Genomic DNA, 13,680 nt, shown 5'->3' with positions numbered 1-13,680 from the left:
TGGTGGTGGTGGTGGTTAGTCACTAAGTCGTATCCGACTCTTGCAACCCCATGGACTGTAGCCCGCCAGGCTTCTCTGTCCATGAGATTCTCCAGGCAAGAATACTGGAGTGGGTTGCCATTTCCTTCTGCAAGGGAATCTTCCCGACCCTGGAATCAAACCTGGGTCTCCTGCATTGCAGGCAGGTTCTTTCTCAACTGAGCTACAAGGGAAGCCCAAAGGGTGAGGTAGGGGGAAGAACAGAACTCTCAACATCTTGGGCCTTTGGAAAGAAAGGAAGAAGAAAAAATGTTTTTCTAGACTGGTGATTTTTTTCACAAGGTGCTCTTTGATCATAGGACCCAGTCATGACCCAACTAGTAAGATCTGACTTCTTGGGCCCTAGGATTGGAATCACCTGCTTATGTAGGGCAATGGGATGGGTGGGCTGTTGGGGGGCTCTTGCTAGCTGTTCCAGTATCTTGAACCTCTGTGTGCTGGTCTGAAATAATGATTTTCAGATTTAGAACCTTTGTATCAACTGAAACCTTATAAAAAGCCCAATACATAAACCCAGGCAAAGCACAGCTCTTCCGGTTTAAATAGGGCTGAAGGACCTGGAGTCCTGTCCATCTGGGTACACCTCCCCCACCACGGACCATGTATACCTCAACTTTTCGCTTTTCTGAAACTTCTTAGATGCTTCCTTTCTGGGCCGAGGATTAGCCGTAGGATTGGAGAGGGCTTGATGATGCAAGATCATGGGATGAATGAGAAACATACTGGAGACTCCACTTATTTTGTCTTACTAAATGAGCAAAGTCCCAGGACCACTGGTAAGAGGTGTGGAGACTTTTTTGATTGGGGACCAAGGATGCTGAGAATGCTGCAATCCACACTATGTAAGTTGCATGTGCTTTGTCTACTCAGAGGGTTCACCAGGAGTTGCCTTGAAACTGCTGTCAGGTCCTGAATTCTTCCCCAGCTTCTAGAGCCTTTCCTTCTCTACAAGTGGACTGGAGGATGCTAACGCTCATTCTGCCTGGAATGCCACCAAAACCTGGGCCTCCTCTGGGACCAGGGGAGAATTGCAGGCAAGGGAGACGGATGAGCCAGGCATGGAATTCCTTACTGGCACAATGTTGCTGCTCATGAACAGTAACCAGCTCTTCAAAATCTCCCAGAGGTTCTTCTTTAAAATGGAGATTTCTAGCCTGGTCCCCAGAGAACCCATTTACATCAAGCACTCTGGAAGGCCCGTCTGGGAATTAATATTTTTAACAGGTGCCCTGCCTGATTGTTATTCCCACTGCATTGTCAATAAGAATTCTTCAAAGTTTTTGAACAGGGGGCTGATGTGGATGAATTTGTATTTCAGCTGAGTTAGTGCAGCAACTCTGTGCAGAGTGCATTTGGGCAGAAGAAATGGAAGGGATACTACGTAGCCGCGGATGAGTTGAGCGGGGATTGAGGTGTGGAATGGGTGGGAGAACGAAGATTAAGAAACCTTTCAAGGGGTCAAGTTGCAGGGTGGGGCCGTTGAGTGCCGTGGAGAGTAACGGTGAGAGAGGAGTCAGGGAGGACCCGCAGGGATCCCGCTGTGGTGCCTGGGTGTCCACTGGGTGCTGTGGGGCCTTTGGCACTTGGTCTTATTCATCACAGTCCAGCCAGTGAAAATGTTACAGGAGCAAACCAACACAAGATAATTTTGCTAAAAGATCAAAGTGAAGGAAGATGAACCCACAAAGAAAACCTAGAGAGTGTAAGTGTACACTTTTAAAAATAGCATAGTTTAGAATAAATTTCAACCAAACTGGTCTTTTTTGTTGTAGTTTTGGCAGTTAAATAGACTCAGTTATCTGGAAAGTGTATTTATACAAGATATCTCATTTCCCTAATAAATTGAGCATATGGTCAGAGTGGGGTCTTATGTTTATACCCCATCTTAAAAGTGAGCTAGATGGGCAGGAGAGTGTTTCGTGGGTTGCCGTGGTAGATACCGGGATCCGAGGACCAGATAAGAAAATCGTAGATCAAGCACTGGCAAGGGGTCCAGTTTGGCTAAAGTCATCACCATGATGATGACCTTAGAGCAGATTTTAAAATATATATTAAGGTTTTCATTTAAAGCAACCTTACCCTAGAAGTACTTCATAGGAAGAAAAAAATGAAGTGCATCATCATTTTAAACTATGTACGAAGAGAACACAGGTGATTGTAAAACAACAGGAGACAGTAAAGCCTAACACTAAAGATAAAATGATTAACTCTAGGGGAAAACCAAATGGCCCCGGGGGCACTGGACAGTGCCTATCAGAGCGGGATGCTAGAGGAGCAGCCGTGTTGACACTTGTCACAGTTGGTGGAGGAAACTGAAAGGTCACTCTTTGAAGATCTGGGTTCCAGTAAGAGTGGACCGAGTGAGTGGCCAAGACCAGCCTCCTGAGGCCACAAGTTCTTGAGCTGCCGGGAAGCAACACCACTTGGGTGCTGTGGCTAAGCCACAGGCAGCTAAGTGCGTGGGTCTTCACAGCTCGTTTCCGGCTTCCGCTTGGCCTTACACCTGAGTCATCTTTTATTTATGCCCTCCTATAGCATTTCCATAAGCTGGTTGTGGCCAACACCATTCATCAACCTAATGGGCTCAAATGGAACTCTTTGAAATCTCCCAGGACACGTCTTGCTCTAAGAAAGAAAGGTTAACAACAATTTTTCAACTCGGAATTTACGTCTTCCCATAAATTGACCTCGAGAGGTTATTTGTGGATTCCAATAGAGGAAAGTCCTTCTGAGGTCCCTGTGGTCCTCGGCCCTCCCCGCCCCCACCAGCTGATGTCCTCTGCCCACTCCTTCGAGATCTCTGGGGACAGCATGGCGGTTGTATGTCTTGGCTTAATCCCTCTGCCATCTGTCCATTCATTCGCTGAGTATTTATTGCAGCCCTGCTTTTTCCAGGCAGGGTGCTAAGCACTGGAGACGCAGCGAACAGACATCTGTGCTCTCCTGGACTCACCACCTAAACAAACAATTACACAAGTTCTTATTAAAAGGCAACTGGAAAGTGGACTCGGAGGAGCGCAGGTGCTGTGAGAGTTTCTGTGGGAGGCTTTGCTGGACTTTGTTGCCCCACTCCTGGTGTTAATGCAGGTCTCTGGGGGGCTGACCGTGTATGGACAGGATCTCTGGACACCCCCTAAATCACCATCGCATTACTCAGCCGTTTACTGTGAAATCTCAACCTCAGAGGACAGACCCTCTGCCTCAGATGATGACGGCCTCGCTGGAGTGTCCTGTGCCCTGCTTCTCACCCAGCTCCAGGCTCCCTCTCTTTGACCCCCGCCCAGTTACTGGGCGCTCTGACCTAAGGCTTAGGTCCCCTGGGGGACGCCAGCTGCCAGATGATACCTGGAAGCTGCGCATCCTCAAAGCAAAGCCCAGTCACCCGCCTACACAAGTTTTACTTTGTTTTCCAATGTGTTTGTTGTTGTCTAGTCGCTAAGTTGTGTCTGGTTCTTTGCGATCCCATGTGGTGTAGCCCACCAGGTTTCTCTGTCCATGGTATTTCCCAGGCAAGAATACCAGACTGGGTTGCCATTTCCTCCTCCAGGGAATCTTCCCAACCCAGGGATCACACCCCAGTCCCTTAGGTCTCCTGCATTGGCAGGCAGATTCTTCACCACTAAGCAACCAGGCAAGCCCTTTACAATGTGTAGCTCTCAAACTTTTCTGATGGTAAAACTAAAATACATACGTTACAATAAAAGCGAACATTCCAAACATGAATCAAATACAAGTTCAATATATTCCCACCTTCCATTGCATCTACCACCATAAATAACTTCTTTGAACAGTTTGGTGTTTATCCTTCAAGATATTTGAGTCCTTTTGTAAACACATAAGTTTATTTTTGTGTTGTCCTACATGTTCATATTGTCCTGTGATCGACTTTATTTTACCTGCAAATATCGTGAACAGTTTTTAGGACAGTGTGTGTAGATCCTCCTTCTCCTTTCTGGGTGCTCCGTGGTGTTTCCCGGTAGGAATGCGCCAGAACTGCTCTGTGAATCAATCCCCCATTAATGAACTGTGAGCTCAGCCATATGTTGTTGTCATAAATCTTACAGCAATGAATAGTCTCATACATACATCTCTCTGTGTCAAATTCTTCCTAGAAAGGTATTTTGGGTCTAACATCCTGCATTTTTAATGGGCTTTCATACACAATGAGGTGCTCTTAACCACCCTTCACGTCACGCGTGGCTGGATGTGCTGGTGCTCACTGTTCCATTGGCTTCTAGTATATTCCTCTCTGGGAACTACACACCTCTGCTTCCCATGATAGACCCAGGTGTTTAACTACAGTCTGTTTTTTGCTGAATCTCTATTCCAGTTGAACTGTGTAATTTATTTAATGGTTATATAAACCAAAGAAGCATGAAGGAGAAAAGGTTGTCCTAAAAAAAAAAAAAAAAAGATGTTTAAGTTTTGTTTTTCTAACCACCAACTTGAACTAAAAAAAATTTTTAAATAACTAACCATTTACACAAATCATATCAGATTCAGTGGCTTCAACTGACTTATAAACTCCACTGACTGTACAGGGACCATGTTTGCTGAATCTCTTTCTTCCAGTTGAATTCATTATTATAATTGTGTAATTTATTTAATTATTACATAAACTAAAGAAGCATGAGGGGGAAAAGAAAAGGTTGTCCTAAAAAAAAGAAAAAAAGACATGTAAGTTATGTTTTTCCAACTACAAGCTGGAACTAAAAAAAAATTTTTAATAACTAACCACTTGCACAAATCATATCAGATTCAGTGGTTTCAACTGACTTATAAACTCCTTTGGCCATGGGACCGCTCTTAATCTGCCTTGCCAGTAATATTTCTGAAAAGCATCCCACAGCTGTTTGGTTTGTTTGTAAATTGGGTTATCTTTTCTCCTTAGAAATACCTAATAACCAGACATATCTTTTTTTTTTTTTTTTCACTCAGTCGTGTCCAACTCTTTGCGACCCCATGAACTATATCCTACCAGGTTCCTCCATCCATGGGATTTTCCAGGCAAGAGTACTGGAGTGGGTTGCCATTTCCTTCTCCACAGACATGTCTTATGTGGGGTATTCAATGTAATCTGCCTTAATGAAAGTGGATTTTTAGCCCTCTTTTTCATCTCACATCAAGCCACTGTAAGCTCCAGTAATGCTGACAAAGACCGTACGTTCAGCCTCATAGAAAAGAAATTTTCTGTCCGGAAATTACAAATTTGCTATCTGGGAATGGCAACTGTTGCCTTTGAAAGTGAGAGAATGTCTGTAGGCAAACATCCACTTTCTAACCTAATATAACATTAGAAATGGTTTTACAGCCCCTCCAAAATTTACAAACCCTTTATGTGACTATGTTCAATACTTAAGCATTTGTTATGGGCTTCCCATGCGGCTCAGTGGTAAAGAATCCACTTGCCAAGCAGGAGATGTAGATTCAATCCCTGTGTGGGAAAGATCGCCCGGAGAAAGATCTCCCACTCCAGTATTCTTGTCTGGGAAATTCCATGGACAGAGGAGCCTGGTGGGCTACAGTCCATGGGGTCAGGGGTTGCAAAGAGTCAGACACGACTTAGCAACTGAATAACAACAAGTATTATTTGGACATGTGGATACACAGGGAAACGCATTTCTACAGGGTTGGCTATATAGGGATCTCTGATGAAGTCTGGATGAACTAAGAATTAAATCATACTGAATCCATTCAACAAATATTTGTTAAATGCCCACTATGTACTTTCCAGTTTCTCATAACTGCTGGGGCCTCAACTAGCCACAGCCAGCAGGACTGCTCCAAGACACTTGTGATCTAGGCAGAGACTTCAGGCCACGGGGAAACACAAAACTTCAGTTACCTCAACAGAACAAACATTCCCTGAAACGCTGGGACCACGTGTGCACCTGCCCGGTGGAGCAGGCTGGTGTGAGGCAAAAAAAGCAAATCTTCCCACGAACCTCATCAGTTTTCTACATCTTCTCAAAGCGTTTCCATGTCATTGAAGTACCAATTTTGCTTACCCTCTTGACGCTTGGCAGAGCCCTGCAGAGACCACCAGCTTTCTCACTGCCGTGTTTTCTCTTCTAGGACATCAATGAGTGTATTCTTGAAAACTACCCCGAGTGTTCCAACCCCAGGTTATTTTACATCATTCCGTATTTCTGTGGACAGCACCCCAGATGCAGGTAAAGACCGAAACAGGCTCATGACATGCTTACGTGGACGACGATGGTAGGAATCCCACCAGCTGGCTCTCAGGCACCTTCTGTGACCGCAGTCTCCCTACCTTCTGGAATTCAGTTAATGTTTATTGCTAATCTCTCAAGATCACATTTGAGACTCTGAATGTCTTATAAATAAGGAAATTAACAAAGCAAGATCTAGAGGGGGCCTTGGGGACCACCCCTAAAGCTGTGTAACTGAAATGCCAATCAAACTCTTCTTCATTCTTAACATACACCTGCCACTACCCAGCTCATGAGATAGTAAAACCCAGGGGGGTGCACCCAGCCTGCTCCTCTGCAGTGACAGCTTCACTGATGGGTGTCCTTGCAGGTGTGGTGTGTCTAACTGGGTCAAAACAGGGATGCTCACTTGGAAAATTCAAGTGTCTCTCTCTTGAGACACTTAGAGAAGAGGAAAGTACTTTTAGTGATCACTCCTCAGCCTTATTTGGATGCCAGACCCTTCTCTATAAGGTGACTTATTCAGACACTTTATGTGGTCCACCCGCCTCCTCTGCATCCCTGGGGAACTTCTTAGGAATCCCCACCTAATCCCAGTCTCTGAGACGGGGTCCAGGCTGCTGTGACCCCCTCCCCAGGTAGTTCTGATCCAGCTACACTGGAAACTCACTGTACACTAGACGTGTGTGGCCTCCAGAAGAAATGGTGGTAATGATGAATATTATCTTTGCTTGGTGGAAAATAAACCCAGATGCCAGAAGTGACATTTCCCTCCAAAGGAGAGGTTGATTAGAAGGTCTAAAGAGACCGGGGGTTGGGAGCAGGGGACACACAGCTGTCTCAAGTTGCAGTTTATTTATTCATTGTACTTTTTGCTGACACTGTGGTTGCTGCTTAGTTATTACCGACGTTTTGCTGAATTTACCGCTTTGTTTATGGTCAGAATTCTGGGGCTAGACGTGTCGGCTTCATCATAAACTCCTGAGTTCAGGAGGCCTCCCTCAGCCACCCACCCCCTGTAATACATGCCTTCTGCTTCAGGGTCAGGGCTTCAGATCCTGGGAAGATCTGGGGCCCAATGTCTCCCTTTCTGACACAATGAACATATTTATTCCAAGAAACATGATTATAACTCCTTAAAGTACTTTCTAAATTGTATATTTCCCAGCCTTGGGGCAAGGACTTATGCTTTATCTTGGTCCATGCGTGATGATCGTCAGAACACTTTCAAAATGTCACCTTCTCCCACCTTGACAACGATTATTTGAGCTAAATAAGAATTGTTTAAAATTTTTCAAAAAATAATCCTGGCTTCCCAAATTCCCCCAGATGGTAAAAACCAGTCAGGCCTGGAGCCTAGTTCCTGAGATCTGCAGGCTGGACTCCTTACAGTGTTGTGGGCTCAGAGATCTGCCTTACGAATGCAAATTAGGCTGTTTCCCTTCTGTAATAATAATTTTAAAAGTTTGTCTTTAAATTTCTCAAAAGAATAAGATGATTAGCAGTCATGACCTGACACCTATTTTGATTTCTACAGAAATCAATATCAGTAAGTTTCCTATGTCTAAACTTCTCACTTTATGGATTCCGTTTGATCCTTCTATTAAAAAGTCATTCTAGGGACGCCCCCGGTGGTTCAGTGGTTAAGACTCTGTGCTTCCAGTGCAGGGGGCATGCATTCGATCCCTGGTGAGGGAACACATGCTGTGCAGTGTGGCCAATAAATAAATAAGCCATTCTAATCAGCATTTGTTGATATCTAGCTGCCTAGGCCCATGTAACAAACATTTATTTGGGGCTCACTAAGCTCAAGAGCCCCAGGCCTGGCACTATACAGGGGCGATGATGCTGGAGGAGAGATGGTGGGCAGAGGCCAGTTGGACCACGGCTGGAGATGCTGCATCTGGGCTGGTCCCGGAAGGAAGTGGGGTTTGGACTTTTGTGAATGGGGGCAGGTAGGAGAAAGGAGAAACTTCCAGCATGTTGTTGCTGCATTTGAAAACCAACCTTCGATTTAAAAATCATTTTTCTATCCATAAAGGGAGCCTGGTGAATGGGCCCTTGAAAGAGCAAAACTGAACGTGAATGAAAACTTCCTGCTTGTGGGGATTCTCGAAGAGTTGGAAGACGTGCTGCTTTTACTGGAAAGATTTTTACCTCATTACTTCAAGGGTGTGCTCAGTATCTACAAAGACCCAGGTAACTCCGTCTGTAAGCAGTTCTTCTCTGTTCTGAGGGTGACTCACTTTGAAAAGGAAACTCAGGAAATAAAGACATGGAATCACCTCCTCTGTTAGTGAAGGGAGGTTCCCCTGGCTTCAAAGCAAGGTTAGAACCATGAGATAACAGATCCCAAAGCCTTGAGCGTCGGGGCCAAACATAAACTCACAATGTTTTCAAGGCCTAATGCTTCCATTTCTCCCTCTGGAAAATGAAATTGGCAACATCCCCGTCAGCGTTGTCCTGAACATGTTGCTGGGGCTTCCGTGGATGGGAGGGTGGGAAAATGGGAGGGAGCCATCGTCTGATGTGCTATCTCTGGCTCTATGTCCATTTAACAAAAGTGAATCCTAGCACATAGAACAGATGAAGCGGCACACTGAGAATACAGTCATGATTTTCCTCTAACAAATGCAGTGGTTTCCAAATAGAAGCGAGAATGCAGCAGAGCGATTACAAGGGTTGCCCGTGGTGTCGCTGTAAATGTGATTACTTTGAGAAGCCCATCGTGTATTTCTATTATTATAATTTTATCTCAAGAAAATGACAAACAACATTGTTTCTGCCCTGTTCTTCTTAATCTACTGCTGCCACAACACTGCCTAATCACTAATGTATTTATTGTTTGGTTGTTCTGAATTGGGAGGTGTTATTCTGCCTTGTGGAAATAAAGCCCAGGGGAAGGGCTCCCCCAGTACAGCCTCTGCCCCACATGCCCGACAGCTAGGCAGAGACCACGCACTACATCATGAGCAGGTACTGATGCCCAGGTGAACTGGTCTTGTCTACAGGGTCCCTGACTTCTGTTTCATGGTTGGTAGGTGGTAGGCGGCCCTACCACCACCAGGGACTGGTTGGCGGAAGGTGACTGCCTTGGTCTCCCAACTGTCTTATTCAGAGAACAATTCCCACGTACTTACATCAAGGACCTCAAGGTGTGCTCTGCACGTGTGTCTCCGAAGCAGGAAGTACGGTTGGGAGAGCTAGAACTGTAACAAGCTCTGAATGGTCAGTTTTTTAAATAGGGCCCTCCTTTGCCCTTTCAACACTTCCCCTGGGTTTTGTGTTCTCCTTGGGCACCTTCTGTGAGGTTTATCTATGGTAACACTGAAGGCCCAGCAGCTCCACAGTTGCCATGCCCTGAAGAGTGGCCACCTCCCCAGAGGCAGGGGATGGAAAATGAGCGTCCACGCCCTCCAGCTTCTCGAGCATTTGAGCCTCTGCAAGGACAAGACCCCCGCATTGTCTTCTCACGGCCACAAACACGTGAGCTGGTGTCAGATAGGTTAACGGAGGCCACTTGATCATTCACACCAGAACCAGTTCCCCTGGGCCTTTTCAGTCTAAACTCACAGATTGCGGCACGCTAAAATAGCTGCTCTTGTACTTTATACAAGAATTTTATAACTGAGTAGACTAGGGGATAGAGAACAGAAACACCGAAGTCTGAGACTCTTTAAACTCTGTAGATTAAACTGACCGTGAAGTTGGATTAAAATGCAAACACTCCACTGGCCATTTTTCTTTGGTGCTTGTCTTATTTTATTTAAAAATTCAGGTCTGTATAGACTATTTGTAATCCCCTTCCAGCAAGATGAAGAGTATTTAGGCCAGTCTTGCTGCTGAAGTTACTGAAATAACAATAATTGAGGAGCTGGTAAAAATAACGTCTGCTAGTCAAATGGGCCATCACTTATTCTAGATCGGAAAGGTAGTCATTAATTCTTTCCAATCAGTACTAAGGGTTCCAATCACCCACCATTTAGAGAAGCTAAGAACTTCCCTAAATAATATCTCAACTGTTTGTGCACCCCACCCATTCATTTCCACTAAGAAGTTATGCTGATGAGTAAATTTGTTCCATACCAAAAATTTAGTCTTTGAGAAATTTAGTCTTCATAAAGTTTTAAAGAATATATTTGATATTAATGTTTGCATTCTGTGGAGACCCAATTAAGCATATCTCAGAAGAACTTGATGATAATAGGTACTCAAGATGGAATAAAAATGAAAGTTTTCTCCTGATGGGTAACCAAGAGTACATGCTCAAGTATTTCTCACCAGCCCAAGGGCATTTGTGAGGCGGAGGGAGTACCTTGGAGCAAGGACTCAGTAAACTCTGCCCAACCTGGATGTGAATTTGAATTGGGAGAACCGAAGCCAAAATAGAGTTACTGGGTAAGAGCAACTTCCTGTCATTAAATTATACAGTCTCATTTTTTATTGATCGATTTCAATTACATTTGCTCATTCCTTACCTTTCAAAACTGAGAGGCTTGGAGCCAGCTCAAAGAATTGAAGAGACTAAGATTCATGGTCATTCACCAAAATGTGAGCAGAAGGGCCACAGTTTACACTTCCTGAGCCACAAGGGTTAACTGGTCATGAATGCTTTTCCACCTTAGCTCTTAAAAACGGACATGCTGTGAGGTATCAATATTTTTCTTAGTCATAGTTCCTTTAGGAGGTAAAATCACAGTGGTGTTAAAGGCCAAAGTAAATAAGTAAAATAATTAAAGGCAGGAAATAAGTGAATATCTGTGATAAGAACAGTTCTTTTATTAGCATCCCTCATAGATGCCCTTGACCTAGTTAGTAACCCAGCTGTTGCACTTCAGTAGCCCGGTCTAGCATCCAGATGTGAAACTGTAGGACCTGACTTTAACTCACAACCTTCCTCCTCCCGGAGGACTTGAAAGCTCAGGTGTCCAATCCTTTTCTCTTGTATTTTAAATACTTTCCTTTACTGGCATTACATGAGTATTCATCTTCAATTTGCTTCCTTTACGAATGTAAACATTGGAGCCACAGTAGAGAAGTCCTAGATTTTTGTGGACTGTCCTTGTGAGTCTGGCCACCAACTACTATAAAGGAAAATATGTGTGATTCCAAACAAATGGCTTCCTTACTAACTTTGAGGGTTTAAGTTCATTCATAAATCAAGTGCTTTGTCATGTTTCTAAAAAAAAAAAACTGTTTACACTTGAATATTTTTATAAACGATGATGTGCTGTGCTAAGCCGCTTCAGTCATGTCCAACTGTTTGCGACCACGTGGACTGTAGCCCTCCAGGCTTCTCTGTCCTTGGGATTCTCCAGGCAAGAATACTGGAGTGGGTTGCTGTGCCCTCCTCCAGGGGATCTTCCCGACCCAGGAACTGAACCCACATCTCTATGTCTCCTGCATTGGCAGGTGGGTTCTTTCACCACTAGCACCACCTGGGAAGCCCAGTGATGATGATAAATAGAAGAAAATTTTGAATATTTTTTAACTAGGTATGAATGGTAGACTCCTATTAAGAGTATAGCAATGTAAGGTTGGAGTTTTATTGGCTTTGCAGCATTCAAATCTGAGGGTATTAACATACAAAATTAAAACTGGCTAGTTTTAAAAAACAGTTATTCTTTAAGGAAAGAACACTGAGTTGGGAGTTCTCTTTATGCAGTGGTTCTGCCTTTGCAATGGGCTTCCCTGGTGGCTCAGCTGGTAAAGAATCCACCTGCAATATGGGAGACCTGGGTTCGATCCCTGGGTTGGGAAGATCCCCTGGAGAAGGGAAAGGCTACCCACTCCAGTATTCTGGCCTGGAGAGTTCCATGGGCTGTATAGTCCCCGGGGTCACAAAGAGTCAGACATGACTGAGTGACTTTCACTTGACTTCTGCCCATAGGACCCAGAGCAAATGCAACTTTGGGTGGTTGATCGCTAGGATCTATTGGATCTATTATTATGATACTAAGGTATTACATGGGATGTTTTAAGGCACCTCTTTCTACCTTCTGTTGGTTAATACAATTATAGAGTGAAAGTGAAAGTCACAAGCTAAGTCACAAGCTAAGCCACAAGGGAAGTCCAAGAATACTGGAGTGGATAGCCTATCCCTTGTCCAGCGAATCTTCCTGACCCAGGAATCAACCGGGGTCTCCTGTATTGCAGGCGGATTCTTTACCAACTGAGCTATCAGGGAGTGCTTTTCCCCTGAAAAAAAACACCATCCTCCGCAGTCTCACTGCCTCCTCAATTCCCAGGTATAGTTATGGAGGCTGTCGCCACCTAGAGGACATGGCGAGCCCAGGCTTCAGTGTTGTTCATTCAGAATCTGTCCTTCCCTAAGACAGGGATCCCAATTCACTCTCCGGTCATGCTGTCCACCCCTCTCTCTCACACCATATGGATTTCTGTCAGGGAGACAGGCTACCACAATGATTAGACCACAGGCTCTAGAGAAGACAGCCTGGGTGTTAAAGTCCATCCTCCACCTAAGCAGACAACCAGAGGTAAGGTGTGACTCCTCTACCCCTCAGCTTCCCCATCTATTTAAGACACGTGAACAATACTGTCTGGGAAACCCTGGTGGCTCAGAGGTTAAAGCATCTGCCTGAAATGCGGGAGACCTGGGTTCGATCCCTAGGTTGGGAAGATCCCCTGGAAAAGGAAATGGCAACCCACTCCAGTATTCTTGCCTGGAGAATCCCATGGACAGGGGAGCCTGATGGGCTACAGTCCACAGGGTCGCAAAGAGTCAGACACGACTGAGCAACTTAACTAAACAATACTGTCTATGTCAGAAGGTTGTGGTGAGATGCACCTGATCAAATCCATGTAAAACCCTTAGCCCAGAGCTTAACGTATAATAGTGTCAGTCCTCAGCTGTGACCAACTCTTTGCGACCCCATGAACTGTAGCCCACCAGGTTCCTCTGTCCATGTAATTCTCCAGGCAAGAATACTGGAGTGGGTTGCCATTCCCTTCTCCAGGCGATCTTTCCAACCCAGGGGTCAAACCCAGGTCTCCTGCACTGCAAGCAGATTCTTTACCATCTGAACCACCAGGGAAACCCCAACAGATGATAAGTGTTCAAAACTTAACTCTTAGCCTGCCAAGCCTCTCCTTACAGGAGAGAGACAGGGCCTGTGTCTGGGAGGAACTAGGGCTTCCACTCTCTTTCTGTAACTTCAGTGTGAAAGAAAGAAATAGAAGAGAGAGAAGGAGGGAGAGGAACAATTATATTCTGGCCAATACCTTATTCTTAAATAATCATAGGGGAATAAGTTTAGTAGAAATATTACTACAGTGACATGCTCAGGGACTGAAAAACGTATACCATTCAAGTCACTGGGGATTTTTAAAAATAATCTATTTTTATGCCTGAACACTTATCAGGAATATCAGGACATTAAAATTTCAACTTTAAATGAAACCGACTGTTGAGATGTGACCAGAGCCAATTACCATTAACTTGAGCCGA

At 44.7% G+C, this 13,680-nt stretch overlaps 1 protein-coding gene across 1 annotated transcript in view; it reads left to right on the top strand.

Annotated features, from left to right (window-relative positions):
- The window catches only part of UST (uronyl-2-sulfotransferase), a 321,018-nt gene that overhangs the window by 262,812 nt on the left and 44,526 nt on the right, over nt 1-13,680 (top strand). The window contains exons 7-8 of the mRNA XM_010862570.1: nt 6,115-6,212; nt 8,254-8,411. Of these exons, the coding sequence (XP_010860872.1) occupies nt 6,115-6,212; nt 8,254-8,411 (256 nt within the window). The remainder of the gene's footprint in view (nt 1-6,114; nt 6,213-8,253; nt 8,412-13,680) is intronic.

Source organism: Bison bison, unplaced genomic scaffold (genome assembly GCF_000754665.1).
Source record: "Bison bison bison isolate TAMUID 2011002044 unplaced genomic scaffold, Bison_UMD1.0 scf7180017864483, whole genome shotgun sequence".
Classification (NCBI taxonomy): Eukaryota; Metazoa; Chordata; class Mammalia; order Artiodactyla; family Bovidae; genus Bison; species Bison bison.
This window is presented reverse-complemented; position numbering and strand designations above follow the sequence as displayed.